This window comes from Triticum urartu, chromosome 2A (assembly GCF_056163025.1).
Source record: "Triticum urartu cultivar PI428250 chromosome 2A, HENAU_Tu73, whole genome shotgun sequence".
Lineage (NCBI taxonomy): Eukaryota > Viridiplantae > Streptophyta > Magnoliopsida > Poales > Poaceae > Triticum > Triticum urartu.
Window position 1 is genome coordinate 704,865,566 of NC_141874.1, and position 12,241 is coordinate 704,877,806.

The following is a 12,241-nucleotide window of genomic DNA, read 5'->3' on the forward strand; positions in this document are numbered from 1 at the left end:
GTCTCAGATCCGAAAGCAATAAGGGATTGTTTCTAGAATCGGGTCCTTTCCCGAGGAAAAGTTTCTCTCGAAAGAATTGAGTGGGAGGATGGTGGAGACTTGATGAGGTTATTGAACCGTCTCTTCAGCTAGTGTGTGGCAGGGCACAGGGAGTTGTTCCTGCGGCACCTACACCAATTGAAGTGGAAGCTTATGATAGTGATCATGAAACTTCAGATCAAGTCACTACCAAACCTCGTGGGATGACAAGGATGCGTACTACTTCAGAATGGTACGTGATCCTATCTTGGAAGTCATGTTGCTAGACAACAATGAACCTACGAGCTATGGAGAAGCGATGGTGGGCCTGGATTCCAAAATGGCTCGAGGCCATGTAATCCGAGAGAGGATCCATATATGAAAACAAAGTGTAGACTTTGGAAGAACTACTTGATGGTCGTAAGGCTGTTAGGTACATATGGATTTTAAAAGGAAGACGGACACTGATGGTAAGTATCACCATTAAGAAAGCTCGACTTGTCGTTAAGATGTTTTCCGACAAGTTCAAGGAGTTGACTACGATGAGACTTTCTCACTCGTAGCGATGCTAAGAGTCTGTTGGAATTATATTAGCGATTACTGCATTATTTATGAAATCTTGCAGATAGGATGTCAAAACATTGTTTCCTCGACGATTTTCTTGAGGAAAGGTTGTATGTGATACAACCGGAAGGTTTTGTCAATCCTGAAAGATGCTAATAAGTATGCAAAGCTCCAGCAATCCTTCTAAGGACTGGAGTAAGCATCTCGGAGTTGGAATATATGCTTTGATGAGATGATCAAAGATTTTGGGTGTATACAAAGTTTATGAGAAACTTGTATTTCCAAAGAAGTGAGTGGGAGCACTATAGAATTTCTGATGAATATATGTTGTTGACATATTGTTGATCAGAAATGACGTAGAATTTCTGGAAAGCATATGGGGTTATTTGGAAAGTGTTTTTCAATGGAAAGCCTGGATTAAGCTACTTGAACATTGAGCATCAAGATCTATAAGGATAGATCAAAACACTTAATGGTACTTTCAAATGAGCACATACCTTGACATGATCTTGAAGGTGTTCAAGATGGATCAATCAAAGAAGGAGTTCTTGCCTGAGTTGTAAGGTATGAAGTTAAGACTTAAAGCTCGACCACGGCAGAAGAAAGAGGAAGGACGAAGGTCGTCCCCTATGCTTTTGTCATAGGCTCTATACGGTATGCCATGCTGAGTACCACACCTGATGTGTGCCTTGCCACATATCTGGCAAGAGGGTACAAAGGTAATCTAGGAGTAGATCACCAGATAGCGGTCTAAATTATCCTTAGAGGAATAAGGATATGTTTCTCGGTTATGGAGATGATAAAGAGTTCGACGTAAAGAGTTACGTCGATGCAAGCTTAACACCTATCCGGATAGCTCCGAGTAGAGATACCGGATACGTATAATGGAGCAACAATTTAGAATAGCTCCAAGTAGAACAGTTATTTGAAATGGCTCCAAATGTAGCGTAGTAGTTGCATCTACAAGATGACATAGAAATTTGCGAAGTACATACGGATCTGAATGTTGCAGACCCGTTGACTGAAACCTCTCTCACAAGCATAACATGATCAAACCCAGAACTCTTTGGGTGTTAGTCACATGGGGATGTGACCTTGAGTGTTAATCACATATCGATGTGAACTGGATTATTGACTCTAGTGCAAGTGGGAGACTGTTGGAAATATGCCCTAGAGGCAATAATAAATTGGTTATTATTATATTTCCTTGTTCATGATAATCGTTTATTATCCATGCTAGAATTGTATTGATAGGAAACTCAGATACATGTGTGGATACATAGACAACACCATGTCCCTAGTAAGCCTCTAGTTGACTAGCTCGTTGATCAATAGATGGTTACGGTTTCCTGACCATGGACATTGGATGTCGTTGATAACGGGATCACATCATTAGGAGAATGATGTGATGGACAAGACCCAATCCTAAGCCTAGCACAAGATCGTGTAGTTCGTTTGTTAAAGCTTTTCTAATGTCAAGTATCATTTCCTTAGACCATGAGATTTTGCAACTCCCGGATACCGTAGGAGTGCCTTGGGTGTGCCAAACGTCACAACGTAACTGGGTGGCTATAAAGGTACACTACAGGTATCTCCGAAAGTGTCTGTTGGGTTGGCACGAATCAAGACTGGGATTTGTCACTCCGTGTAAACGGAGAGGTATCTCTAGGCCCACTCGGTAGGACATCATCATAATGTGCACAATGTGATCAAGGAGTTGATCACGGGATGATGTGTTACAGAACGAGTAAAGATACTTGCCGGTAACGAGATTGAACAAGGTATCGGGATACCGACGATCGAGTCTCGGGCAAGTATCGTACCAATAGACAAAGGGAATTGTATACGGGATTGATTGAATCCGCGGCATGTGGTTCATCCGATGAGATCATCGTGGAACATGTGGGAGCCAACATGGGTATCCAGATCCCGCTGTTGGTTATTGACCGGAGAGTTATCTCGGTCATGTCTACATGGTTCCCGAACCCGTAGGGTCTACACACTTAAGGTTCGATGACGCTAGGGTTATAGGGAACAGATATACGTGGTTACCGAATGTTGTTCGGAGTCCCGGATGAGATCCCGGACGTCACGAGGAGTTCCGGAATGGTCCGGACGTAAAGATTTATATATGGAAAGTCCTGTTTTGGTCGCCGGAAAAGTTTCGGGTTTATCGGTAATGTACCGGGACCACCGGGAGGGTCCCGGTGGTCCACCAAGTGGGGCCACCAGCCCCGGAGGGCTGCATGGGCCAAGTGTGGGAGGGGACCAGCCCCTGGTGGACTGGTGCGCCCCCCACCAAGGCCCAAGGCGCAAGGGAGAGTGGAAGGGGGCAAACCCTAGGCTCAGATGGGCCTAAGGCCCACCTAGTGGTGCGCCCCCCTCTCTCCCCCCTTGGCCGCCCCCCTTAGATGGGATCTAGGGCTGGCCGCCACCCCTAGGGGTGGAAACCTAGGTGGGGGCGCAGCCCCTCCCCTCTCCCTATATATACTTGAGGTTTTGGGCTGCCATAGACACGATTCAATCTCTTTCTTGGCGCAACCCTACCCCTCTCCCTCCTCGTCTCTTGCGGTGCTTGGCGAAGCCCTGCTGGAGTACTACGCTCCTCCACCACCACCACGCCGTCGTGCTGCTGCTGGATGGAGTGTTCCCCAACCTCTCCTTCTCCCCTTGCTGGATCAAGGCGTAGGAGACGTCACCGGGCTGTACGTGTGTTGAACACGAAGGTGTCGTCCGTTCGGCACTAGGATCATCGGTGATTTGGATCACGACGAGTACGACTCCATCAACCCCGTTCACTTGAACGCTTCCGCTTAGCGATCTACAAGGGTATGTGGATGCACTCTCCTTCCCCTCGTTGCTAGATTACTCCATAGATTGATCTTGGTGATGCGTAGAAAATTTTGAATTTCTGCTACGTTTCCCAACAGCCATCACGCCGCCGGCCGTGCCCAAGCCCTCGTCATCCGACCTTCCACCCCTACAACCTATGGTCTAGGCCTGGTAGGACCCTAGCTCCTATCATGCAGAGTGCAGGGACAATTGAAGGGTTGCTCACTGAATTTGTTAGAGTACGTAATGGGCCTAATGGCCTGGGCGGGCGGTATAGCCCGTTAATCTTAGGGTTAATCAGAGATAAGGGTCGCTTGCTTAGGATCAAGTAAGCCTTGCTTGGGAGTCAAGTAAACCTCTCTATATAAAGAGAGGAGATGTATCGATCTAATCAAGCAAGAATTAAGAAGGAAATCCCTTCCATCTTGCCCGACCATGGGCAAAAGGCCCCCGGTCGGCCCTCTCGCGCCCTCCTTCTAGCAGCGCCATAACAATTTGGTATCAGCTAGCTTCAGTTTGATCATGTCTTCACCGTCGCCCAACCCGTCTCTTCCGCTGCCAGTCACCTCGTCGCCTTCGGCGACCATCACGACCGTCGCCCCGCTCCTGCCCGCGCCAGGATCCTTCGTTGCGCCCGCCCCCGCCCCCGCCATCCTCACCCCGAAGGAGGTGTCCGGGGCGCTGCTGGACCTAACCCAGGCGGTCCAGGAGATCTACCTGTTCTTGGCCGGGTCCTACGGGCCGCACCCGGCTGCGCCGCCCATCGCCGCCACCGCGCCGCCGTGGCTGCCATGGCAGCCGCTGCCCTAGGCGGCCTCCGCCGTGCTCGTCCGGCCGCTACAACAGCTGCCATCCACTGCCCCGCCCTGGCTGCAGTGGCCGCCGCCGCTGCCCCAGGGCGTCCCCGCCGCGCTCGCTGGACCGCTGCAGCTGCCATCCACCGCCACAACCGCCCCGCCCTGGCTACAGTGGCAGTCGCCACTCCTGACGGCCTCCGCCGCGCCTGGAGCTCCGCCGCAGCAGCCATTGCCGGTCAGCTCCGGCCCCGCATGGACCGCGCTGGCGGGAGTCCCAATCTACCAGATCAAGTTCCCGCTGCCGCCATTACCGCTTCCCAGGGCGTCCCCATCCAGCAGATCAAGTTCCCGCCGTCGCCGTCACCGCTTCTGGCTCGGATCACTACCCGCCACGTGTCGGCGGCGGTGAGGCTGCAGGCTGCTGCGCGCGGCCTCCTAGCGCGTCGGCGTGTGCGGGAGATGCGTGGTCTGCAGCTGCCGCTCCTCCCAGCCGCGCTTCGCTGCGCAAAGGACCTCGATCTCGTCCGCTGCGTCGGGGATCTTGGGCATGCTGTTTTCCCCGCGGGCAGCGACCTCAAAGTCTGCGACATCGGCGGTTGGGGGGCGCACCCCTCCTCGTCATTCTCCATCGCAAGCCCTCCACTCTTCTCTGTGCGGTGTAGACCAACAGCCGTCTAGCGGGGAGAAGGCAGGGTGTCACCGACAGAAGCGCACCGCGTAGCACCACTGCATTCCGCCAGCCACCGCGAGGGCGCCTGTGCTGGTCGCTCTTGCGACCACTTCCAGGTGGCCATACACATGCACTCCTTTTGTCCTGATGGTGCCCATGGGATCCAGGTGGTTGTACACGTGCACGTCCGACGTGTGGATGGTGTCCACTTTTTGTTAAGGGGTCCAAAATAAATCGCCCCAGTCCATTTCAGGTTGAGAGTAATAAAACAAGCCGAGATGTAAAAGGCTTGTTTTTAGGTGTTAGGTTTGTGTTGCGTCGAGTCATGGTTATAAGTTGGTTAGGCTGCAGCTCGAGGACAAGCTGCATGTCCAGGTGGGGTGTAGTGTTAGAGTACGTAATGGGCCTAATGGCCTGGGCGGGCGGTATAGCCCGTTAGTCTTAGGGTTAATTAGAGATAATGGTCGCTTGCTTAGCGGTCAAGTAAGCCTTGCTTGGGAGTCAAGTAAACCTCTCTATATAAAGAGAGGAGATGTATCAATCTAATCAAGTAAGAATTAAGAAGGAAATCCCTTCCATCTTGCCCGGCCGTGGGCAAAAGGCCCCCGGCCGGCCCTCTCGCGCCCTCCTTCTAGCAGCGCCATAACAGAATTCTACATTAATGACCTGATTTGATTCAAGGGCTGCCGGTGATGTTGGTTCCACGACTTAAATTTAAGAGTTCCACGTGTTGTCGATTCCAGAATTTGCTAATCCTCAGTGGGAGTGGAAACTTACAGTACAGTGCATAGGTAATTTTACCCTCTTGTGCATAAGTAGTTATGCATTTTGGTAAATTAGGAGAAGCAATAGCAGTCGATAGTTTTTATGAGAGATTCATACAGGACCTATGTTTCCTTTCATGTACTGCTATACATGTCAAATTTGTTTGACGAAATATTTCTGCCATGTATAAATGCTAAGATATGTCCGCATAAGTTTAAATTATTATCGGGCATTGGATGATCGATTTTGAGGAAAATTTGGTAACCTATTCTGAAGAAAATATTTTTATTTTGTGAGCATACTGGAAAAAAGATGGGTTATGCATTATCTATTATTCTAAACTCTTAAGTCTCAAGTTGGTTCGTCAGATGATCTAATAATTTGTGTATTTTACATTAGCTTGATCCTTTTTATATTATCAAAATCCACTTTCAGCTATAAATTCATAACTGATATCCTTTTATATTGAAGTAGTTAGTCATCGACCCATATGGCTGGTGTGATAGATACTGAGTTACTGACAAGGGGCAGCAGCACACAATGAGAATGCTTATCTATATTTCTGATGCCTGTTGTGCTCAGTAAATAAGTATAAAGTGTAAAATACAATAACAATAACATGTATTCACTATAATACCACATAGTAAAGATTGAAAAAAAAAACAGCACCTATGATTTTGCTTTCTGTTGTATGCTACAATATTAAACGTTTGAAACTTGCATGCTTGATTATGTCTAGGAATATATATTTTCCATTTCCAGTCTGCATTTTTGTGAATGGTACATATATGGTAATATCGTGTCTCTTAAAATGGTGCTTGCAAGACAGAATAGTACTATTTGGAGAATGCTTTTTCTACAGTAGAGACTTTACTTTTGTCTGACATCAACAACGTAAATCTGAACTCAAAATTATTACATAAGGATAGAGTATGATTGAAATTAAGGGAAAAATCCACATAAGTTCAGTTAAATAATCAACCCTACAGGCATTGGCAAGTCACCATACTGATCAGGGTGCATCTTTTGAAGCTGAATGGAATGTAGAGTTTGCAGAGTATGCGCAATGCAAAGACTTGGCGCCATAGCATAATTTCAGGGGAACTGCCTTCTGCGTGGGACAATGATCTTCCGGTTAGTGTTTCCCTGCATCTCTTGCCCTTTTAATCATCAAGGTGTCAGAATGATATATATGCTTTGTTTTCAGTTTTGTTATTTTTGTACATCGCAGATGTAGAATTGTGGATAACCCTTCTGATGTTTCTAGAACTTACCTCAATAGTATGTGAATGTTCCTGCTAAAGTTACCGGGATTTCTTGGGAGGTACTGCTGGTCTTGCAACATCAAATACAACATTGCTAAGTGCATATCCTAGAGTTTTTCAAGGATCTTAAATAATGCATCTTTTCATAGTAACCATTTGTTTGTTCCAACTCAGCTTAATAATGTATAGATTGTTTTGTCAATCCCGGTGCAAGTCATGTACTCCCTCTGACCCATATTAACTGACGCTGGTTTGGTACAAAGTTGTAGAATTGTTCTGCAACGTAGAACATGCTTGTCCGACAATAATGGCATAACAAGACATACCTGAGTTAATTTTGCCCGAATATAGTATTATCGGTGAGAAAGAAGTACATAACAGAGAAATACTCAACCAAGCAAATGATATCTAGTATATCCTGGCGTTTCTCAAAGATAACAAAAGAAAAATTCTTCCTAATGTTTGATCTTATTACAGGTACAAGCAACTGTTGCTTCAATCCAAATTACAGGTGACTTTGGCACGGCGATTCTGTCGCCAGGATTTTAACTCCTTTGTGATCTCAGCCTTCCGCGGATGAACTCCAGCTGCTAAGGTAACAGAGAATTCTTCCAACGCCACAGCCCTGGAGAGCAGGAACCTTGCAAGCATCTTTTCAAGAGGCCGCCCTTGGAAGTTTGCAATGCTGATTCGCCTCACCTTGTGAGCCAAGCACCTGACATACGTCTGCCGCAGACGCTCGGGCATCTGGCTGCTGTACTTGACGCCTTCGTCGACGGGGCCGCCGTCTTCTGGGCCACTGTCTGAATCTGATTTGTCATCGTCATGGTCCCTGTGCACCCTCTTCCTCTTCTTCTTTGGAGGCTCTGGACCTAGAGGAAAGAACGACAGTACTTCCAGGTTCTTGGCCTTGACAAGCATGTCCGAGACCGACTGGACGGCTTCATCGGTGGGCAGGCAGCCCTGGAGGCTCAGGTGGGTGAGGCTGTCCATGGCACGCAGGAAGCCGGTGAACACGTTGCAGGCCATGGATGGGCGCAAGGAAAGGTGAAGGTACGCCAGATTGGCGCAACATCTTTTGGTTGCTCACAGCCATGATTCCCGGTGAGTTTTTCGCAGATTTCGATCCTCACCGCCTTGACCCCATCGTAGTTCGCGACGGTGATGAAGGACGAGCCGCGGGGAGGAAGGCCGCCCTTGTAATGCAGCGACTCTAGGCAGGTGGTCTGTAGCTGGACGACGGTGGCATGGTGACAGCAGATCATGGCGAAGCTCCGCAGGCGGGCGGGCGTCACGGCTATCTGCTTGATGGTGGGGCACTCCTCCAGCGTCAGCTTGGCGAGGCCCGGGCAGGCGGTGATCAGCTGCTGCAGCTCCCCGTGGGGGTCCATGATCCTGGCGAGGCAGAGCGTCTCCAGCGCCGCCATGTCCACGGTCCCCGGCAGGTCGAGCGTCCAGTTGGTGAGGCGCAGCCGACGGAGCGTGGGGCAGCCGAAGATGTGGGGGTGCGTCCCGGTGTACCTGTTGGTGTCGTGCCTGTCGAAGTCCGCCGAGTGCTTCGTTCCGAGGATGGGGCAGCGGAGGAAGGGGCAGAGCGTGCCCATGGAGTCGGCGTCGTACCCGAGCTTGACGTCGAGGTCCTCGACGCCGGAGTCGACGACGGTGGCGATCCACTGGTCGAGCAGGTCGTACGGGGGGTGCACCACGCTGACATGGAAGGCGCGGATCGGCGTCGCCATGCCCTTGCCCATGATCGCGCTCGTCACCTGGTGGTCGAAGCAGACCTTGAGCTCGCCACCGGAGCGGCCGTACCGGTCGCCTGACTTGGTGTCGACGAGGTGGACGACGGGGACGCCCTCGTGGACGTGGCGCCATCGCCGCGAGAGCCCGCTGGTGCGCACGGCCTCGTCGGACATCAGGTGGGAGAGGACGCGCTCGAGCGCCTTGTCGGGCAGTGCGCTCAGCCGGTCTCCTCCGTTCCTGTGCGACGGCGCCATCTTCGGTCGTCGGCGATCAGGTCAGATCAGATGGATGGATGATCTGCGAATCTCCTCTTATATCGCCTATAAATCTGAGTCGGTTCATACAGGTTGCCAACAAATTTTAGTCGGTAACTCCACGAGTCGGTTCTCGACTTATATTAGTCGTTGCCACAACCTTTCTCAGATCGACGGCTTAGTTGCCAGATCGGATCGTCATGGCTTCGCCGCAGAAGAAAAGGATCGTCGCGGCCTCGCCGTCGGGGCGCAGAGACCGCCTGAGCGAGCTCCCGGACATCCTGCTGGGCCACGTGCTCTCCTTCCTCCCGACCAAGGAGGCCGGCCGCGCCGCGGAGCTGTCCCGGCGGTGGCGCCACGTCTTCCGCAACGTCCACACCGTCTCCTTCGCGGAGCGCCAGGGCGCCAGGGCCAAGGACTGGACCACCTTCTACTACGACGCCGACGAGAAGAAGAGCTGCAGCCACGTGCTCCTCGACGACGTCTGGAACGCGCTGCTCTGCCGCCGCCGCTGCGCCCGCGCCCACGTGCCGCTGCGCCGCCTCCGCGTCGCCTTCGACGACTGCCACTGGTGGAACGAGCACCACGTCGACCAGTGGCTCGCCTACGTGCTGCGCTGCAGCAGCAACCAGGAGCTCCACCTCGACCTGCGCTTCCAGCTCCGCCCGGTCTGCTCGCGCGAGCCCTGCGGCGACAGGCCCGGACGCCGGAGAGGGGGCGGCTGGTATGAGATGCCGAGGAGTCTCTACTCCTGCGTCGTCCTGCGCTCGCTGCGCCTCAGCTACTGCCTGCTGAACCTGCCGGAGGCCGCCATCAACCTCCCGTTCCTCGAGACGCTGCACCTGACCGCCGTCGACGGCGATGATTCCGGGACCTGCGTCGAGCGGCTGATCGCGAGCTGCCCCCGCCTCGTGGACCTCACGCTGGAGGCCGACGCCGGCGTGGAGAGAGTCTCCGTCCTCGAGAGACGCCTCCGCCGCTTCGCCCTCCGTTGCTGCCACGACGTGGAGTCCGTCGACATCGACGCGTCCGAGCTGGTCTCGCTGGACTACTGCGGCCCGGTCCCCGATGAGCAGTTCCTGTCTCTGCGCGGCGGCGCGCCGGCAGCCATAATGTCATGCACGCTCAATTTCTGCAAAGTCCTTTCCAACGACGAGGCCGAGTTCGACAGGCTCAGGAGGTTTATGGAGAAGTTTTCCGGCGTGAAGCGCCTGCATCTGCACCATCGACGCCTCCCGGCGAGGTCCTTCGACAATGGGTTCCCCTCCTTTCCTAACCTGACGAGGCTCGCGCTGCAGGGCCCCCTTCTGAGTCCCGACGCGGTGCGTCAGATCCTGGAGCAAACACCAAACCTGGAGATCCTCTCGCTGTTCATGGAGCTCTCCGTGGTTCCCGACGAGTCGAGCTTCTCGATCCCGTGCTTGCGACATCGGGTGAGGGAGATCAACATGGTTCATTATGAGGGTGACAAGCTGCAGAGGATGATGGCCAGGCTTCTGTTCCGCAATGCGCTGCTTCTTGAGAGGTTCTGTGTCGTCCTCGTCAAGGGACCGCTCGTGCTGCAACATGCACTCAAGACGGAGATCGAAAGCTGGGTGGTGGCTGCCCATGCTGAACCCATTTTCCTCTGATTGATTACTCGATCGGTTAGTGTCTTCCATGGACCAAGCTCAGATCATACTGCATTTTTTTAAAGTAACTGAGAGGATAGTTTTGCTCTTAAGATGAAGATCTCAGGATTTTATTTTTCAAGGAACATGAGACTAATAATTCTGCATGTAAGAACATTCGTAAGACTGTCGTTTTATGTGTTGCCGAGTAATCTCTTGGTTCTAGTGGACTTTTTTTTTGCGAGAAGGTTCTAGTGGATATTTGTTTGTTTGAATATTGAATGTGTTTTTCTCTTCTAATATAAACAAAATTTGAAGTGGTTTTTAGACTTGAGAGAAAGCTAGGGCCTCATCACCCAGCTGCAATGTTGAATTATTAGGGAAACTAGTCTTAGCTATGTTGTGTGCCACACCTTTTGCCAATTTTGGACAATGCTTGAACTCCACGTTCTGGTCTCTGCTTTCAAATAAAAAACATTCTGCATATATGTTGCCACATCCGAACACCAAAGTTCATGTGAACACTATATGCAATTACGTCCTGAAAATCAAACTCCTCTTGAATATTAATTCACCCCCATTGGATTTCAAAAGAGTTAGCCCATCTCTCATAGTTATTACCTCAGCCATGGTCGTCGATGTGGAAGTAGGTACATGAAGCAGTTAAGAAGCGTCCTTTTTCCTCACGAAGGATTGCACCTGATGCACTAGTTCCATCATCTACCAAAAACGCAGCACTGTGTTTTGTTTTACCCGTCGGGGTGCCTGGGGAGTCCACCTCACCCTTGTCTGGCTGGGCTCCCACTTTGCCAAACACACATTATTCATGAGGTGGAAGACGGCGGGATGAAGGGCAGCGGCGCTGCTACGATGTCTGGTCGGGATGGAGGAAGGGCGCATGGTCTATGTCTAGTCCGAAAGTTCACATATTTCAGTGGGGTCCGAAATATTTTTAACCCCGAAATATTAAGGAAGATTCAAAGTGATTCCAATATAAGTTTAAATTATGTTAGAATTCATTAAAGTTGAGTGAAATTTAAAATCTCAAAATCCGAAACAATTTCCAAAATATGCGAAATTTTGTATATTTCGGTGAGGTCCGAAATTATTTTGTTTCCGAAATTAAAAACCTTGAAACAGTGCACTTTTTCAAAGTTTTTTCCGAGCCAAATTTTGTTTTTCTTACAGGAGCTCCTACAATGTCCAAACACCATGAAAATTTGCACACACCTTGCGCACACAAGCATCTTGGATGCCAAAAATCTTTTTTTTTATTTCTTGCTATTTGTTTTGAATTTACTATTCATTGACATGCATATTTACTTTTTTTTCTTTGTCACAAGGTCCTGGAATGTCCAAACAGCACGAAACTTTGCACACACCTTGCGCACCCGACTATCTTCAATCCCGCAAAATTTTAGATTTTTTATTTATTTTTGGTTGCTATTTTTTTCGAATTTACTGTTTACCTCGCGCACTGTTTATGTCAGGCGGAGACCGCTTGAGGGACTAAACTTATCCGGTTTTGAAAGTTGAGGGACTAAGTTTTGGTGATTTTGAAATTAAGAGACGATTTCTAAACCTTCGGAAGAGTTGAGGGACCAAAAATATACTTGGCCCTCCTTAAAATCAGACTCCGCTTGAATATTAGTGCACCCCATCGGATTTGCAAAGAATTGGCCCATCTTGCATAGTCATTATCTCAGCCATGGTCACCGCATAT

At 50.2% G+C, this 12,241-nt stretch overlaps 1 protein-coding gene and 1 pseudogene across 1 annotated transcript; one reads left to right on the plus strand and one right to left on the minus strand.

The window, feature by feature from the left end:
• Nucleotides 1-7,406: 7,406 nt before the first annotated feature.
• Nucleotides 7,407-8,908, minus strand: LOC147986959 (uncharacterized; annotated as a pseudogene).
• A 200-nt stretch (nt 8,909-9,108) lies between these two features.
• On the plus strand, nt 9,109-10,539 carry LOC147986960 (F-box/LRR-repeat protein At4g14103-like). Its single transcript, XM_087540209.1, has one exon. The coding sequence runs from the start codon at nt 9,109-9,111 to the stop codon at nt 10,537-10,539; it is 1,431 nt and encodes a 476-aa protein (XP_087396335.1).
• The last annotated feature ends 1,702 nt before the right edge of the window (nt 10,540-12,241 follow it).